The following is a 19,463-nucleotide window of genomic DNA, read 5'->3' on the forward strand; positions in this document are numbered from 1 at the left end:
CTGTTGTTGTACCTGGGATCTTCTGCATGCAAAGCTGATGCTCTGCAACTGAGTTACAGCTCCAGCCCCTTGATAAATGGAACAAATCCAGTTTGCTCCATTTAACCAATGTAACATTTATGCTGAGCCAACACTGCATGAGAGTTTAATGTCACTAATGTCACGCCTAGTTTGACCCTAACAATGCTAGCTAATATTAATTAAGGACCTGTCTACACTACATGCGACATTGATTTCATATAATTGCCATGGCTTTCCCCAAATAATTCTGGAAAGAGTGCTGAAAATTCTCTGAGGCCCTTCACACAATCAAAAACTGTGTTCTACCCAGGATTGGGAGCTGTGTATGCTCTCAATCTTTGGTTGTGTGGAAGCAAAGTAACAAAAAAAGCTGGGTAGAAGTGATTGTGTGGAAGCAAGGTAGGAGGAAAGCCTGGGTAGCTTTTCCTCCTACCTTGCTTCCACACAACCCAAGATTGGGAGCACACACAGCTCCCAAACCTGGGTAGAACACAGTTTTTTTATTATGTGAATGACCTCTCTGCTAGGGATCCTGAGCACCCATCACAAAGCCACAATTTTCTAAGGCAGGGGTTCCCAACCTTTGGTCCCCAGATGCTGTTGGACTACAACCCAAGATTGAGAACCCTGTTCTAAGGCAAGGAAATAAGTAACTGTTAATCTTTTCAAGTCTAGTATTGGTCAAATGATCCTTTTATTTAAAGCCTCTTTCCTTAAAACTGTCCTTTGCCTTTGCTCCCCTCTACAACCTTTTCCTGCGCCAGGAGAACATCAGCTGAATATGAATCGCCTTTCTGGATGCATTTGCTTGGGCTATAGCAGTGGGGCAGCAGACCCAGAATTATAAGATGCAGCCAGCCTTAGTGGGACAACTTGCATGTCAGTTGATACTGAAAGCCCACACAGCTGAAAGGACCATAGTCATGCAGGCATGGCTACTGATATTCAAAATTTGTGGTTTGGGTGGAAGCAAACAGTTTGAATGATTACCCTCCTACTCCTGTTACTGTTACTGAGAAATCTCAAAGTGCCCTGATAAGGACAATCAAGGGATACACTGATGCTGTAAATTATTATTAGTGTTATTGCTACTAATGACTACTATTACTATTATACTTGCTTAATAATTTAATAATAATTGTGTAATAATTTAATAATAATTGCTTAATAATTTAATAATAGCTCAGATAATTTCCATGCATCCAAACTCTCCCTACTCACTGGTGGCAGTCTCTGTTTTCTGATCTCTGTCCCTGGAAAATCCCTGCCCCAACCTTGCTCTTATGATGGCTTTTTGGAGATGCTTTGTGAACATTTTGCTCGTGTGAGTTGTTGCTAGCATTGCCATTCTTCAGGGTTCAGCACCCTCCCCAGGACCTCTAGGAGTTAAATTTCAGAGTGCAAAATGAATACTTCTTGTCTCTAGAGCACATCCCTGTACATGTGTGTGCAGGAACCTGAGGCCGTGCCCATGCAGCCTGCCCTTTCACAGCATGCAGCTGCTGAGGAATGTTTTGCACTGCTGATAAGTGGATGTAGGACAGTTATGTCTCCTAGTCTCTCTTTAACCAAAAGAACCACTTTGGCATTTAAACCAATGGAGGAGAGCAGTATTGCAGAGTAAGTGAACATAGTCGATGCAGTAGAGCTTTCATTAAAGTATCATGTGAGGGTGGGGTGGAATTCAGGAAGTGAGCTTTGATTTGAGGTCTTAAAGGTATATCTCTGTTCTGTCTGTGAAATGTTGAAGGCTGTAAACTTGTCAATGGCAAAGCTATGATCAGAATCCAAGACTTTGGATCCTCAGTCCCAGGGGTTCCCAATAGGTGGTACTACCCATATTTACCCGAATACAAGACAACTCCAAATTTAAGACGGTTCCCTTTAAAAATACAGGTTAGATCCTGGTTATACCTCTTTTTGCCCAAAAGGAAGAGGCCTCCGAATTTAAGACAACCCCCACAATTTCTAACATTAAAGAACTTGGGGGGAAACCCAGTCTTGGATCCAGATAAATACAATACTACCCTAAGCGTACTTGAAGGGCTCCCAGGTGGTCCTCAGAGCCCTGAGGCCTCCCCACGCTACAACCACACTGCTTGTTAGCTGTCATTGAAATCAGTGAGTCAAGTTTACTTCAAATGGGAGTAACTTCAAAAAGTTTATTTCAGTGGGAGTACTCATATGTAACTTAGTCTGGATGAAAGCTGGTGACCAACTGTAACATTTAAGTGTGTGTACTAACCAGCAGAAGGTTACTGGTTCGAATCCCCGCTGGGATGTTCCCCAGACAATGAGAAACACCTATATCGGGCAGCAGCAATCTAGGAAGATGCCAAAAGGCATCATCTCCTACTGTGCAGGAGGAGGCAATGGTCAACCCCTTCTGTATTCTACCAAAGAGAACCAGAGGGCTCAGGGTTGCCAGGAGTGGACATCAACTTGATGGCACACTTTACTTTACTTTACTTTACTTTACTTTACTTTACTTTACTTTACTTTACTTTACTTTACTTTACTTACTGTATTCTACCAAAGACAACCACAGGGCTCTGTGGTCGCCAGGAGTTGACACTGACACGACGGCACACTTTACCTTCATACACTTAAAAATCTCTATGGCTAACCTGAACTGAGGATCTGTGGCAGAAGGCGTACACTTGTTTAAAAAAGGTTGAGAACTTCTGCTCTATCCCACTAGCCATCTCTCGACTTTAACTGTTTAATCCAGTTGCCTACCATGTGGGCAGGACATGAAGCTCAATTCACTCCACTCCACATATGCTCAACAACATTCATATTAAAAACAAACAAAAGATTACACAGAGAAAGCATCAAAATATAAACCTACAAAATCACAAGATATAGAACATCCCAAACTCATCCAGGTTAACCAGCAGCACAGGAAGGACTTTCAACTTCTTTGGAAGATGCTCAGGTTCATGTTTTGGCCGGTCTCCAGTGGGGGAAAGGTTCCATAATTCTGAAGCAGCAACTGAGAACATCTCTGTACCCAACCTTCTTGAACTGATCTGACACTCAAATAATGTAGTCCAAAGAACATTCATTCTGCACTGATTTTAAATATGGCGATGGGTCATGGCAGGAAGAGATGGCAGGCTTTGCTTTAGGTCTGTAGGATACAAACTGCTTAAGGCAGGGGTTCTCAAACTTGGATCCCCAGGTGATGTTGGACTACATCTGCCATCATCCCCAACTCCAATGGCCAAAGATCATTGGAGATTATGGGAGCTGGACTACAACAACATCTGGGTACCCAAGTTTGAGAACCTCTGGTTTATGGCTTGACAAATCAATACCAGGAAAGCAAAAGGAATCAAGAGAGATCCTAGGACACCAGAGCCATGTAATGTTTGCCTTCCATCATCTTTAGAAGAAGAGCTGCCCCGTCCAGTGTTAGCCTCAACAGCCTTCAAGGGCAGCCCCTTGGAGAGAACATTGCAGTACTCAAGCAACTGTTACTGTTACCTAATTACAGGGTTTGAATTCTGGAGGCAGATGCACAGGGTACTTCAAATTATAGCCTCATCATTTTGAACTTTAATTTGTCCGTACATGTCTTGTAAAAGTCCTGTGAGCAACTAAACCCAGCTGAAAAAAAACCAAGCAAACAACTTTTTATCCCCCCCTCACCCCGCCATCACTCCACCCACCCCCTGCCACCATTTCTTCCCATCCCTCCGCCCCAGGACATTTTTACAATGTGAAATTGCCTCAGACCAGAGGAACAGCTGACAGCTAGTCAAGCCAGGTGCTGCCTGGGAACAGTCCAGGCATTTGAGGCTTGGTCTTTCCTCTCCTCCTCTCTCTTCTCTCCCCACCCAGTTCTTCTTTTTTTCCTTTGGTAAACTATTAAATTATTTTCTCTTGCACTCTGAGCAGAGCTACCATCCTGAGAGGCAGGGACTTTATCAATCAAACAGCTCAGCCTCTAATTAAAATGTGTGCGCGCGTCTTTTAAACCATCTGTTTGGATTATTAGTGAGGAGGGTTCCCCCCCCCCTTTGCCTGAACTTGGTGGCAAAAGATGTCTGAGGCAAAGGGGTGGCTCTAGCAATGTGTTCACACACTGCCTGCTCCCCTGCCCCTCCACCCACTGTAGACTCATCATCTCCCTAGGCGGCTCTCTGCAGTCATATCGGCTGGTACCATGTGGAAGGAGGCCAAGGTGGGGCCGGGCTGCCTGGCACTCAAACGGATGCAGGGCTGGAACCTGCCTTTCACCATTTCTGAGGGTGAGGACAGCTTGGGCCAGTGCCTGCTTGCTCCTGCACAGTAATTACAAATGAAATTCTCACCTGTGTCTGCCAACAGAAGAAAGCAAGCGTTCAGCCTCTCCACTATAAAGTCTGGAGCAACTTTAAAAAAAAAATTGTTATTGTTCTGCCAGGTTTGGCCGTGGGGAAGGGGGTGGTGCCAGAGCCTTTCGAGCGGAGGGAACAGGCCTGATCGGCACATCTCACCTCACTGGGATGTAATCTTAGTCCCCCAAGGCTGGGGAGTGGGGCTGGAAAGATTAGCCTTCCTTTGAGAGCAGTGTTCCCAGACAGAACCTGCCTCCAGGAAGGATCTCCATTGGCTTGTTGCTTGGGGATCTAGATTTAACCCATGTGACAGAACAGGACAGATTTTTTCAAGGGAGCAGAATAAACCAGAACGTTTGAACAGCCCCAGCTCTGTGCTGCTCTCTTTTGGAAAACGATTTGGCTATTAGTCTCCCTTGGCCTCAGTTCTCCATCTGTAAACTGGGAATTAATATGCCTAACCCTTCCCTTAGATGTGCAGTCAGGATGAATGCTATTAAAAACAGAAGATGCTGTGATAGCTATGGTAATGGGATCTGTGCATAAGACAAATAATTATATAGGACGCATGTTGCAACTGGATCAGTTCCAAGCACACCCACAAAAGGTACCTATTAAAAGGGCATTTGGAAGCCAGACTACCAAGCATTGGTCCAAAGATGGGGATAGCAAAGAAGTCCTTGTTCCATTGCCTAAGATGGCTTGGAAGAAATGGGAATGAAGCCTTGCATGACTGGTGCATTCAATCATTGTGACCAAGAAGGAGGCAAAAATCAGAGTCTTTAATTTAATCCTGGCCCCTCTTCCCAAAAAGTTCCAAATATCCATATTCTATACATGCTATCATTGCTTTCCATATTTTAAATGGAACAGTTTCCCCACAGTTTTCTTTTTGAAAACTGAAATTGTCCAAAGTGCACTCTGGTGTGTTGCAAGATGTAAAAAGCCGGATGACTGATTCTTGTTGTATTTATAGAAATTGAAACCTTCAAACTGAATAGCAACCCTACCCCCACCCCCGCCTCCTCCTGAGACTGAGAATTGTGCAGCCGGATCCTATGCATGTTTACTGTGCAGAAAGCTCCACCAAGTTCACTGGGGCTTCCTCCCACATAAATGTGCAAGCCTGATTTGAAGTCCTGGAAGTCCATAGTGTAAATATATCATTTGATTTGACAACCTACCTTAGCCCTAGCATTTCATAACACTCTGGGATCGGACATGTAATTATTAAATGGATTGTATTTGGGAAATAGTATAGCAATAAAATATTTTGCTGTTGGGTTGGCCTTAAGCATTTTGCTGCCACAGGCAAAATATTAAGTGATATCCCTACTTCTCCCCTCGAAAGCAAGGTGGCATTTGTAAGCCTTCCCTATCTCTACACAAATATTTCCCACCCTTCATGGTCCCTAGAGTATTTAACACACACAAATACCAGACTCACATACCCATGCCTCACACTCAGGGCCACTGGACTCTGCCTGCCTTCCCATTACTATTGGGGACCCTTTGCTTGGCCTTTGTTCAGACCTTTGTAGACTGCAGCACATTAGATCTTCATCAAGGCAGTCTGAAGAGGGGAAAGTCCCTTCCAGCTGCCTAAACACTGTTTCCTACAGAGTGCTATCCTAAGCAACTGTGTAGTTCTCGGTCCAGAAGAAAGCTCTTGATCCACTCATAAGATTGCAGTTCTGGTCAGAAGATGGTGTGAAGCTACAGAAACCTAAAGATGATTACTAGAAGGAGGTTATCTGTAGGGGTAGTCCTACCACAAAGTAAAGTGATTTGGGGTGTCATTGAGGGCAGCAGATGGCGGGGTGGACTGACCTCACCTGCAATTCTCATTTGTTTCAATGGGGTTTGTGCAGGAGAACTTTCCTGCCAATTGCTTCCCCATGTTAAACAGTGGGAGGGAAAGCACCATTTAGATTTTCCCACTGACCACTGATTTTTAGCCCACTGACTTGGGCTAGTCCTGGTCATTTGTGCCTCATTCTTCCTGTGAACTGTTGCCTTGCTTCTTTATCATACATATTGGCCTGGTTCACACAATCATATGAATCTAGATTTAATGTGGGTTACCAACATTTGCATGATTGCGTGAACCCACGCCAAAGTAGTTTATGGCCCAAGTTGAATCTGAGATGCCTGCTTTGGCACGGGTTCATACAAACATGCTATAATGTTGGTAACCCGCATTAAACCTAGATTTGAACAATTGTGTGAACCAGGCCGTTACATCCTATCATTCTATCCAAGCAGGAAACCCAAGAGCATTTTCCCCTTACCTCTGTGGGGGACATTGGGGAGATGGCTTACAGAAGGAAGGGAAGACCAAGCTAGCTCAAGATATTTGCCATATAGCCCAAGAGTGTGCCTCAGAAGCTCTTGCAAGCAAAAGGAAGGGTTTCTTCACACCACGCATTGAGGCTCCACCCACACACAATCCGTGTGTAGAGCCTAATAGAGTTCTGCGGGGAGAGCAGGCCAAGGCCACTCTCCCCGCAAACAATTGGGAGGCAAGCCCACACAATTACCGGCTCCGTCATGAAGCCAGTAGGGGCGGCAGGGATCGGTGGGGTTTCTGGCCCCTGGAAGTCCCAGAATGCCCCATGCGAGTGCGCAGGGCATTCCGGAGAGTCTCCCGATGCCGGGAGGCTTGTTGTAGCCTCCCAGTTGGGAGGCTTCTTGTGAGTCGCCATGACACGGAGCTGCACCACAGCATCTCATGATTGAAAAAATGGGGCTTTTGCAAGCAAAACCTGGTTTTAGGGGAGGGCTACTTTGGCGGGCTAGCCGCCGCTGAACCACCAGGCTCACCCGCAAGCCCAGTGGTTCTCACAGTGGGAGAAAACTGGGCTGGGTTCCCTTAGCCCGGTTTTCCCCCTTCGTGAGAATAGACTCATTTTATGTAATTCATTGTTACAAGTTATAGTAAAATGCACTAGTGTAGGGTTTGGTTTAAATACAGTCCAATTAGGTTTGATCCAAGATTATTGAACCTAATATTAGGTTTAATAATACAGTCCAATTAGGTTTAATTCAATTAGGTTTAAATACAGGATTCCTGAACAGGCTTAAACTTTGGTACCTCTCCTTTTAGGAATTGTTTGTTGGCCTATTGAGATCCTGTAGCCAGAGGCGATCCTACCATGAGGCAAGGTACACTGGATGCTTCTAGTGGTGCAGGGGCGTAACTATAATAGGGCATGGAGAGAAAATTGTCTGGGGGCCCACTGCCTTGGCCCCCCCAGAGGCAAGTCACATGACTGACCCCCCCCCAGCCACAAACCCGCCCGGGCTTCCTTCAGTTGTATTCATCCTGCGAAATTGATGTGAGTGTTAAGACCTGGAGCTACCAGAACTACATGTCTTTCTCTAGGACCATTAAATGACTTGTATCATCCACAATTTACAAAACCTTTTTAAAAATAATTTAGGATGATGTTCTGTTGTGGCACATAGGATAGATAGATAGATAGATAGATAGATAGATAGATAGATAGATAGAAAGAAAAATTTTACTATGCTTTTTGTTACCACTATTCCGCCTCATTTAAGATTTCTTTACTTCATGAGCTGAGCTTCTGCGAGGGGGGCACATTTTAAAATCTTGTCTCTGGGCCCACTCCAACCTTGCTACGCCCCTGCAGTGGTGGATTCTGGGTGCCAAACAGATGGGAGCAAGGCAAACATGACCTGTGGGTTACAATCAAGCAGGAAGCTGCCACAGAAGCCTCACTGAAATGTTCTCCCTGTTGATTAGTGAGGTGTCACTTAAATTCCCCACATTCAGAAATCTAGAATGTTCCAAACTGGCTCTGCCTACAGCCTAGAGGGGGGAGGAGTATAGTGTGCCCTGTTTTGTGTGAGGACGGCCTGACAACAGCAAGTAGTTTTATTTTGACCAAGATCTTGGCCGCCTACTGACTTGACCACACCAAGAAAGCAGCCAAAACCTCCAGGGTTTGCCCACAACAGGAAGACAATAAGCCCACTTCCAGTCGGCTCAGCTCACTAGCAGATGGCCCTCTGCCCTCTACAGGCAGCGTCACTGATTCCGTCTCCTCTGCTGAGAAGCAAGGGCACCACTTCCCATTTCTCTGTGTGTGTGTGTGTGTGTGTGTGTGTGTGTGTGTGTGTGTGCGCGCGCGCGCCCGCAATGAGATGCCCAGGGGCAAGACAGAGAAAAGCAAGGTTGTCCCTTTGGTCGAAAGGGCCACACTTCTATATATACTGTAGATTCAGTGGCAAAGGAGAGAAAGAAGAAACACTTTAAGAGTGCTTGCTGTGATTACTGTTTTTATGCCTCCTATTTTAGCAACACCAACCAGTCACTTCTTTTTTCGCAAGCCAGGAGATTTGTGTCTTTGAAGGATACCACTGTGGTGCTTCATAGCCGATACACCCATTGGTAGCATAAGGCCAAGGTCCTTACTTTGCAAAGCCAGCAGTGTGCAGAACCAGTGAGCTGGCGAGAAATATTTGTTTATTATTTTTGCGAGGCTGTGTATGCTGCCTTTCTACTGTAGCACCCGAGGCCTCTGACAGTCTTTAAAACCAACGTCTCCAATAGGAGCAATCCAAGGGCTAATTAAAATAAGAAATATCACTGTTTTTATATGGGCGCTCCTGAAGAACAGGAACAGTGAAAGACGCGGGGAGGGGACATCTACCTGCTCTCCCCCCCACCCACTTAAGGAGGTTATACTGGCAGGGGGCTCTACCAACCTCTCTGGTTTTCTGCAACTGTGACCCTTTGAATTTGCGTGTGAGAGGGAGCGATTGTCCTGTGCATCGAGAAGGGAAATAGGGGCGGGCTGCAGTGTGCATGGGGGTGAAAAAGAGAGGAGACGGGGGGGGCGTGCGCAGCGATGTCTTTTGCACAGCCTTCCGGGCCGCTTAGGGGAAAGGCACGGCTGACTCTCCGCTTGCAGCCCAATTCTGGCCGCGCGACGGAATTCGGGAGCATCTCCGCCCCGGGGTGTTGCCCACGCCTGAGCCCAGCCTGGGCCGGCCGTGCCAAAGGCCCCGCGGCGGGGCTGAGCAGTCGCTCGCTCGCTCGCTCCCGTCGCTTGGCCGCCGCCGGATCTCCCCTCCCCCGAGCGGGCGGCGCCTTTCAAGGCCGCTGGTTCCGCTCTCCATCTCGCTTTCCACTCGCTTGCAGCATGCCGGGGGTGGGCGGGGAGGAAAATGCCACCCGGGAGCCGGAACCGGGCGCCAAATAAGGAGTCCGAGGCGGGGCCGGATCCTGGCCTTGTATGGAGCTTCCCCTCGGCTGCCGGCCTAGCCAAGCCCGGGGCTGCGGCGGCGGGGCGCTGCCTGAGCAGGGATCCCTGGCGAGCCGCCCCCGCCAGCCGCGCGCCCCCGCGCCCTTCCTCTCCTTGCAGACACCTGCCTGCTGCTCCTCCTCCTTGCTCGCTCGCTCGCTCGCCCTCCTCCAGCAGCCCTGTCCCTACGAGCCATAGAGGGCGCCCAGCCTCCCCCCGATCGCCCCTGGGCTCGGCTCCTGCACGCTTCAAGAGCTGCCCTGTTGGTGCATCTCCCGGCGAGAGTTCCGGACGGCAGGACCCAAAATCGACCTGCATGTAACCTGAACTCGCCCCTCACAGCACTGTCTATCCTCCTCCCCCCACACCTCCGCCCCGCGCTTGTGGGGCGAGGGGTCCATGCACAACCCAGCACCCACGGAGCGGGGAGACGGGCCACTGAGCACAGACACAGTTCCAGTCGCAGGGCTCAGCACTCCATCACCCCCGGGGCTCTTGGGTCGTCCAGCTTTTCTTGTCTTTTCCGAGTGGAAATCGGACCAAACAACTCACCCCACATTTTCAAGTGTGGTCTGAAAGAGCCTCTGCCCCGCCTCGCACCGCAAACCGCTCAAAACAGTTCTCCCCCTCTCCTCTCAGGAATACCATTTTATTCAGGTTGTGGGCTGGGGGCCAAGATTCACATCAAGAAGAGCCTGCTTTTGGATACATATATCCAGAATTAAATTACGGAGGAAAGGAGGGAAAATGTGATGCTTAAAGAGCCCATGTTGTGCTTAGTTTTCAACACTCCCGAATAGCCATAGGTATTCCCCAGGAATAATGTGAGATCTAAATGAAAAGGCAGGGGGCTCACTCCCCCACCCCCATGAACGCAGAGTCATATTCACGAACCATTTTGCCTTCCGGTGAGGTTCACACTTATTCCTTCCCAAATTTCCAGCCATCAGTGAACACAGTTGATGTAGTAGAGCTTTTAGTAAAGTTTAGTGTGGGGGCAGGGCGGGACTCAGGAAGTGAGCCTTGATTTGGAGTATCTCTCTGTTCCCTCTGTGAAATGTTGGCTTTGGCAACTTGTCGATGGCAAAGCCATAATCAGAATCCAAGACTTTGGATCCTCGGTCCTAGGGGTACCCAGCAGGCGGTACTACCCATATTTACCCGAATACAAGACGACTCTGAATTTAAACCCTCCTCCCCCCCTTTTTTTTTAAAGGCAGGCTACCTACATCCAGGTTATACCCACCATCAGTAAACAAAACATGGGCAAACACACCCCAGTCAAGCCTTAGGCTGCAGTGCTCTGCACACGGGCTTATTCGGCACTGAGCCCCGTGAACACTAGGATGAGTGTGGGTCTTACTTCCGAGGGGACACCGCATGAGAGCGGGCATGCTCAGGCATCGAGCTACTACTGTGCGGCGTCTCCTCCACCCCCGCTCAGGTAGACAGACCTCTTGTGCGGCACGCTTGGCATCCGTCAAGGACCATCCTTGCGATGCCTGCTGCGGCGCTGCCCAGGAGTCGGCTTTTTGCCACCTCCTCACACGCCCGCGAAGCAGCCAGCCTAGAGGCTCTCCGGGCTCACCTCCGGTCCCGCCACCCCGCGCTCTCCCGATCCAGCTTTCCCTCCAGCGCGCCTTGCGCTCCCATCGCAAAGCTGGCGGTGCAGGAGTTGGGTAAGTGGAGCGATTGCAACATCTCGTTTTTCCATGCATTTGCTACATAACTCCGAGGGTTTTATTTCAAGATAGCATCAGTTGGCACACTTAGCACGAAACCACCTAATTACCGACGCCTCAGTTCGTGCCAAACTTTCGGCGGGGTGGGGGACGGGAGGGCTAGAAATCACCGGCGAGCAACAAGTGTTACCTGCTTGCAATTATTCAGGCGATCGCTGAGCCTGGTTTCAACTGGAGACGCGGCGGGCGGGCGGGGGGGAAGGAGAGGAGAGGAGAGGATTACAGCCCGCACGGGATGGGTGTGTGTGTGTGTGTTGCCTTTCTGTCTCCCATCACTGGAAGGGGAATCTGAGGAGGCTGGCTGCCACGGCCTCTCCTGCTGCCTCTCCGCATCCTCCCGGTGCCCTCAACTCCCACAAAAGCACCGGCTGCAGCAGCCGACACTTTTTTCGTCACCTCGCTCCCTTGGGAAACCAATTCTCCTTGGCAAGCCGTGTTCCTCGCCAGCCAGCAGCCTGCCCTGTCCCCACTGGAAAGAGGAGATCTGCTACTCTGGAGTTCGGCGGGAGGGGGGCGGTGGCCCTTGGGTCACTTCGGAAGAAGTCGGGCTTCCAGCCATTTCTTCTGGCCGGTGCGGTGTGTCACGGGCAGTGCTGGATTTGGGCCGGGGAGAAGCCCCGCGTTCACTTCCCCCACAGGATGGCCTTGGGCCAGCCACAATCTCCCAGCCTAACCTCCCTCACAGGGTTGTTGTGAGGATGAAAGGAGGACCCAAGCAAATGCCCTTAGCACCCTTGGAGGAAAAGTGGAATATAAATCGGATAAACAATAGTGCCAGAAGAATAAACTATATACCTTGCGCCGCGGCGTAGCTATAACTGGCCCATGAAGTGGGGGCGGGGATGGCCCCTGAGGGAAGGGTCTCGCCTGGGGGAGAAAGTGGAAGGAAGGAGCCTGTCTTCGCTTCTTGTGCCAGAGTCCCCTTCAACCTTACTGAACGCCCCCCTCCCTTGAGCTGACCTTGACTAATGAATGCTCAATGGGAAGATCATCCCACCAACCTCCCCCCCCGCAAAAAATTAATGCTCTTCTTCTTGTCCAGTGTGATTAACGTTTAATTGTAATCGAGCTTTCTGCGCAACAGCAGACTCTCCGGGAAATGCAGGCCGACTCACAGGGAGGACGTTTGCTGGGGCTGGAACGAGTCCACTGTGACCCGTGCAGCCCCGCAAGCCCCGCTGTGCCCGGCGGGCAACTCTGCCGCCCGCCCTCATCCATCTAGTCTTCAGAAGGAGCGAGCCTCGGTGCCCCCACCCCCGGTCAAATCCTGCGGGTCGCGTGCCGGGGCATCAGAGACGGAGCGGGGGAGGGAGGCTTCCCCACGATGTCTGCGTCTGCGAAGCGCGCCTGCTGCCTGCCCCTTGTCGAGGGGCTTCTCTCGGACTCGGAGGGTCCCTCTCTGCAGCTGGAGCCCCGCTCGGCCAGAGGCAGGCTGGTCCTCGCCTGGCTGGGGGCGCTTGAAAGCCAGGCGCCGGCTCCAGCAGCCGGCTGGAAGTGGCCCTGCTGCAGCAGCAGCAGCAGCAGCAGCCGCCGCCGGCGAGCCGCCCTCCCGGCCGTGCCGCGGCTGGGAGCAGCTGTCCGTCTCCCTGCCGCGGCGGCCCTGCTTTGCATCTCCCGGCTTCGGCTTCGGCGCGGCTGGCTTCCTGCTTGCTAAACGTTCCATTGTGAGGAGCTTCCATTGTGACGTCTCAGCTTCGGCTCGACTTTGTCTGTCCATATATGGGCAGCTACGTCACGGAGCTTTCCCGCCGCTCACATAAATAGGCTGGTGGATTTCCCTGGCTGAGCATTTGGGCTGCAGTGAGTGAACCTGCTTCACGAGCGAGCGGAGGAAGGCAGGAAGAAAGGCAGGGAAGAAGGAGCGAGCGAAACGGAGCGAGCGCGGGGAGGGGGGGCAGGGAGGGACTAAAGACTCCCACCATCTTCCATAACCCGATCTGCAAAGCAGATCAGCCCCCCCCTCCTCGCTCCAGGAATCACCTTCAGGGATCCACCGAGGATTGCGCGCCCCCACCCTCCCCGGTTCACACACCGCCTTCATGCCCCCAACCCGCCTCCCTGCCCACCGCCGCAACTTTTCTCTCGCATGATCTCCCTCGCACGGATTTGCCATTCGGATGCCGTCTCGTCGGGAACGGAGCTCGGAGCCACTTTGAACCCTCCGTCGTCGCAGCGACAGCAGCAGAAGCCGCCGCCTCCTCCTCCTCTTCCTCCTCCTCCTCCTCCAGTGCTATGACAGGCAAACTCGTGGAGAAGCTGCCGGGGACCATGAACACTTTGATGAACCAGTTGCCTGACAATTTGTACCCAGAGGAGATCCCCAACTCGCTGAACATCTTCTCCGGCAACGGCGAGGCGTCGGTGGCTCACTATAACAACCAGATGGCGGCAGGTAAAGGAGGGCGGAAGGGAGAAGATGGTTGCGGGGGAGGGGGAGAGGGTGGGAGGGAGAAGCATGTGTTGAGGTGGGGGGGAGGTGGGTGGGCGAGGGAGCCTCCCGGGCAAAGCGAGGCCGCCGGGCTGCGCCTGTACGGCTGTCCCTACCGCTCCCGCCTTCCCTGCGCGCTGTCGGGCTCCAGGCGAGAATGGTAGGACGCGCCAGCCGGGGAGAAGCCGGGAGGTAGGGCGGGCGAGAGGCGGGCGGGCTGGGGGCCTTGAAAGCCCCTGCTGCCCCTGAGGCCGCCCTTCGTAGGCCTCCGCTTGGCCGGCGGAAGGGTCTCTGCTGCGCGCTGCCTGTGTGTGGGGCGGTGGCGGGGCCGAGGCTGGCTTCTCCCGGCGCTGGTGTGCCTTGTGGCTGTGTGTGTCGCCCTCCCTGCCTGCCTGCCTGCCCTCCTCGGTGCGTGTGTCTCTCCCTCGCCCTCTCCATGTGCTGCTGTTGCTGCCTGCCATCGCTGCTTGCGCGCGGGCACACACACACGCCGAGCCCCCGCGCGGCTCCCCCTCATTCCTCCTGTCTCTTGTTATGACTCCAGATATATCTCCATGTCAAGAGCTAGAAATCCTGCGAAGCCAGGAGGGTGTGGGAGGGAGTGCGGGGATCTTCTCTCTCCCAGCGCGGGGAGGTTTCTCCGGGGGAGGATTTGGGAGTCCGGGATTGCTGGAGAGATGGTGGCGGGAGAGGAGGCGAGTGGAGCAGGGGAAGCCCAAAAGGGGGCTGCTGCCTCTCCTCCGCTTGGCCAGCCGGCCTTCGGGCCAGCGCCGAAGTTGCGCGGCTTACTTCTGGGTGTCTCCGGATCGCTGGAAGGAGTGCAGAGGGGCGAGCTGGGGAGAGGTCTGGAGCCGACTCCGTTCAGGTCCTCCTGGCCCCGCCGCCGCCTCCCCCTCGTGGGCTTTTGATTAAGCACCCCTCCCCTCCCAAATCCTCTTCTCCGCGGTGGCTCTGCTCTTGCTGGATCGACACCGCCGCTACTAAACAAGAAACGGGGTGGGGAGGAATACCCTCCCCCTTATATTTTTCATAACTGGTCTAGATGCAGAAATCACGGCAAGTTTGTAAAGCTCTGCTGGAAGTCCCCTGCTGTGTCGGTGGGGTGGGAAAGCGCCTGGAGCCAAGTAGAGAGAGAGAAAGACCAGCTCGCTCTCGGCAGCCTGAGCCTACCTGTAACTTCAGGTACCTGCTTCCTCTGACCCCCCTCCTCCCCTTCCCCCCTTCCCGGGGGGCTGCTGCTGCTGCTGCCCTTGCCCCTCCGACCATCTGCCTATGCCCCAGCCGTGTGCGCCCCGGGGCGCAGCGGCTTCTAGCCAGCCCCGAAACTCCTCGGGGCTGCTGGCTCTGTGGCTATGGCGTCGCGGCGGCGATGCGCTCTTTCGCGGTTCCACGTGGCCCGGGGCTGCTGGGGAAGCGCTTGTCGATTCTCTCGCGTGTGTGCCTACCTCTTTTGCCCGTGTCCAACACGCGTGTGCACATGTGTGTCTTTTTCGTACCAAGCCCTGTGCTGTTTGTGGTGCCCCCCCCTCCGCTGTGCGTGCCTGTGTAGAGATGGCTGTGAACAGATCCTTACACACATGTACGTATGTCACATCGCCTCAGTTGTGTGCGCGCGGGCGTTTGTGTACCTTCACGGGTGCGTGGGGAAGGGCGATCCAGACGCCTCTTTTCCCATTCACTGGGGTGGGCTGGGGGAGACACCGAAAAGAGTTGACGTGCCCCTCCCCGCCACCGGGCATCATCCAGGTTCTTGGCCCTGCTCCCAGGCTTCAGATCCAAGGGCTCCGGCCTGGGCCGCCCTCCCTATGCCTCCCCCCGGCCAGATCGTGTGCAGGCACCTGTGCTTGAGGCGTCGGGGTCTAGCTTGGCCCGCCTTGCCACCGGCTGTTCAGCCTCGGGGTCTGGAGATCCCGGGGGCCCCAACTTCTCCCCAGGAACCCCTCTCCCTGCCGCCATAAGCAGGTTCCCGCCGGCCCCCTCCTTCATGCCCCCCACCTCCTCCCCCCCCCCAGTCGCTGACCCTCTCCTTCTCTCTCCCTCCGCAGATAATGTAATGGATATTGGCTTAGCCGACAAGCCCAGCCAGGACCTCTCGTCATACTCGGGCTCCTTCCAGCCCGCCCCCGGGGGCAACAAGACGGTGACCTACCTGGGCAAATTCGCCTTCGACTCGCCGTCCAACTGGTGCCAGGACAACATCATCAGCCTGATGAGCGCGGGCATCCTGGGGGTGCCGCCTTCGTCCGGCGCCCTCGCCAGCAGCAGCACGCAGGCCTCGACGGGCAGCATGGTGCAGGTGCAGAGCCAGGCCGAGGTGGAGGGCATGTACCCGGCGCTGCCCCCTTACTCCACCTGCAGTGACCTTTACGCCGGCGAGCCGGTGCCCTTCCACGACCCGCAGGCCAACGCCGGCCTCGCCTACTCGGCGCAGGATTACCAGGGCGCCAAGCCCGGCGGCGGGGCCGGCGGCGGCGCCCTAGACAGCAGCCTCTTCCCTATGATCCCGGACTACAACCTCTACCACCACCCCAGCGACATGGGCAGCCTCCCCGAGCACAAACCCTTCCAGAACTTGGACCCGATCCGGGTCAACCCGCCGCCCATCACCCCGCTGGAGACCATCAAAGCCTTCAAGGACAAGCAGATCCACCCCGGCTTCGGCAGCCTGCAGCAGCAGGCGCCGCTCACCCTCAAGCCCATCCGGCCGCGCAAGTATCCCAACCGGCCCAGCAAGACGCCGCTGCACGAGCGGCCGCACGCCTGCCCGGCCGAGGGCTGCGACCGGCGCTTCTCGCGCTCGGACGAGCTGACGCGGCACCTGCGCATCCACACGGGCCACAAGCCCTTCCAGTGCCGCATCTGCATGCGCAGCTTCAGCCGCAGCGACCACCTCACCACCCACATCCGCACGCACACGGGCGAGAAGCCCTTCGCTTGCGAGTTCTGCGGGCGCAAATTCGCGCGCAGCGACGAGCGCAAGCGGCACGCCAAGATCCACCTCAAGCAGAAGGAGAAGAAGGCCGCCGGTGACAAGGGCTCCGCTGCCGCCGCTACGGGCGCCGCTGGCGCCGGCTCGCCCCCAGTGCCCCTGGCGCCCCCCGTGGTCACCACCTGCGCATGACGCTCCCGCCCCGCCGAGTCCCAGTGCCTCCCGATCGCTGCCTTTCGCTGCGAGGCGCAAAACCCGCGCAGCAGCCCCTGCGCGTTTTCCCGCCTCCAAGCTCCCGCCGCCGAGGGGCTGCCTTTGCGCTGCTGGTGGGAGCGAGCCTTGAACTGTCCGCCGGATCGTCTTGATCCGCAGCGGCTTAGGGCAGAGGGAGGAGGGCCAGACCCGCGCCCCCCAGATGAGCTGCCGTGGGGTGTGGGGAGCTCAGGCTGGCACGTGTGAATGGGGCGGGGGGCAGGGCGGGGCATTTCCCGGGGCCCCCTAGCAGGCGCCCTCCCCGGATCTTCTTCCTTTTCTCCCTCGATGGAGGGGGGCACCAAAGCGCGGCGCTTCCTGCCCGTGGAGACCGTGTGTGTATGTGTGTGTGCGTGCGCGCGCGCGTGTCTTTGTGCGTGTGAGAAAGAGAGAGAGGCTCCCGAGCGGAGCTGGGCTGCTTTTACCGATCACTGAACCTCTTCCCCCCCCGCTGCCCTCCGTCCAAGCCCCTCTCTCCAAGGGGCTGTGAGCCTCAGAGCCAAGCACCCCGAATCCTCCCCTCCTCCCCGCTGCCCCCCCGCCCCCGAGCTGGAGAGGGGGAAAGGAAAGGACTGGCTGGTGGCAAGTGCCCTGCTCCAGAACTGAGCCGCCGCGGCTTCTGTCTCCGCTATTGCGGCTCTGACTTTTGGATCTCTGAGCGCCTTCAGGCCCCTTCTTCGCGCTTGGCTTGCGAAGGGAGCCGCGCTTTGCATGGAGAGCAGCCTGGCTTGGGACCTCAAGAACGGGTGATTCTCTCTCTCTGGCGGCTGAGCTTTCCCCCCAAGCCCATCTCCTTTCCCCCTCCACCCCAAAAGCATTCCCCAGTATCCCTTCTAAACCAGACAAATCCCCACCTCTCCACCGGTCCCTTTGCGTATCTCAGGCACGCACCTTTCCGCCGCCCCCTCCCCTTCCTGGATGCTCTCCTGCCTCAACATCTTTGGGATTTCACAGGAGTTTGTTTTTAAAGACACTGTCCTCCATGTCACTCTTGGCTTCATAGTGCAGGATAATGATGCTGAAAGAGGGTCTGAGTATTTTACAGACTCTCTCTCTCTCTCTCTCTCTCTCTCTCTCTCTCTCTCTCTCTCTCTCTCTCTCATTGTTTCCACCAAAGGAGGAGGGGGCGAGAAAAGCATTTTTTTAACACCCCCCCCCCTTTGATTTTTGTTTTGCTACCCCAAATCCACTTCTTACTTATCCCGTTGGGAGCTTTGAATATAGTTATTCGGTGGAGCCCCAAAGAAGGGGGGGGGGCATCAGACTTCCCTTCTTGCATCTCCCTCCTGACTTGAATGTACTGTTGATGGATTCCTATTCATTTCCCTCCTGAGGCTAGGATACTGTTGGAGTGGAAGAGGCAGTAGAGTTTACAGGGTGTCTGCTTTAAGGGTCATTTTATGCACCCTCTTTCCCTTCTCTTCTTTTAAAAGCACTATTTTTGTGTGTGCCTGAAGTAAGAGAGTGAGTGTGTGTGTGTGTGTGTGTGTAATTCAAATGAACTGTGTGTGTGTTCAAAAGACCCTTGAAAAGTGAATGGGATGTTGGTTAGCAATTTCCAGGTCCTCCTAGCTCCCCCTGGGAATGTCATTTTGGGAAAGAGGGCTATTGGGAATCAATTTGGGGTGGGTTTTTTGGATTTGTTTTTTATTTTAAGCACAAGGGCAATTCTTTCCAGAAATGCAGACAACAGTGTTTTAATGAGTACTTTTTATAATGTGATTTTATTTTTGTTTTATGCGGGGTGGGGAGGTTGTTCCACTTAAGAGAAACCGAGGGGGAGAGAAAGCGATTTGCCCTTTTCCTATTCTCCTTCTGGTACGTGCATGTCATTGCATGTCTTGCTTTGTTTTTCTTTCATTTTGTTTTGTTTTAATAAAACTGCTCAGATATTTAAGCAAAACAATGATAATAATTATTAAAAAAAAAACTTTGTTGCCAAAAGGTTGTGTTTTATCCAGGTTTGATGTCTGCATGTTTAGAAAAAAGAACTTAAAATGAAAAAAAAAAAAAACTCAGAGAGACAAAAATGCAGTCTAATTTATGTGAACTGAAAGAAACAAAAATCAGGTTTAACTAAAAAAAATAAATCTAAGGGAATGATATTTTTTGAAAGACTTTTGTATAAAGTTGAGTACTTAGAAAAAAAGACAAACCAGATGTAATATATTTTGTGGATGTTTTTATTTCTTGGATTTATAGTACCTTATACTAAGGTTAAAATGCTTGATATTGTGAAAAAGTGATAATTTTCACACACATTTCATTTGCTCATTTGTCACGTTGTAATGCAAATATGATAGTTAATGCATACAGCATTTTAAAGGGGAAAAATCAGAAATATTGAACTGATGTATTGTTGTACCATTTGCACTGTGAGCAAATGCTAATGCAGTAAATATATTGTGTTTGCTGACAATCAAATCCTTGTAGTAAATATCTTTTTATTATTATTTTCTTTTAAAAATATAATTGCGTGAGCATATTATATGT

General features: G+C 52.8%; 2 protein-coding genes across 17 annotated transcripts in view; both read left to right on the forward strand.

The window, feature by feature from the left end:
* Positions 1-19,463, forward strand: part of PEBP4 (phosphatidylethanolamine binding protein 4) — a 404,209-nt gene that overhangs the window by 352,097 nt on the left and 32,649 nt on the right. The window lies entirely within an intron of this gene.
* On the forward strand, positions 13,569-19,458 carry EGR3 (early growth response 3). 4 transcript variants are annotated; one of them, XM_053269474.1, is made up of 3 exons: positions 14,846-14,971; positions 15,290-15,368; positions 15,835-19,458. In XM_053269474.1, exons 2-3 carry the CDS (start codon positions 15,341-15,343, stop codon positions 16,908-16,910), a joined length of 1,104 nt encoding a protein of 367 aa, XP_053125449.1. In that variant the 5' UTR covers positions 14,846-14,971; positions 15,290-15,340; the 3' UTR covers positions 16,911-19,458. The 4 variants fall into 4 exon arrangements, with proteins under 4 accessions (XP_053125448.1, XP_053125450.1, XP_053125451.1 ...); XM_053269473.1 differs by lacking the exons at positions 14,846-14,971; positions 15,290-15,368 and adding an exon at positions 13,569-13,753; XM_053269475.1 differs by lacking the exons at positions 14,846-14,971; positions 15,290-15,368 and adding an exon at positions 13,855-13,949.

This window comes from Hemicordylus capensis, chromosome 8 (genome assembly GCF_027244095.1).
Source record: "Hemicordylus capensis ecotype Gifberg chromosome 8, rHemCap1.1.pri, whole genome shotgun sequence".
Taxonomy (NCBI): domain Eukaryota; kingdom Metazoa; phylum Chordata; class Lepidosauria; order Squamata; family Cordylidae; genus Hemicordylus; species Hemicordylus capensis.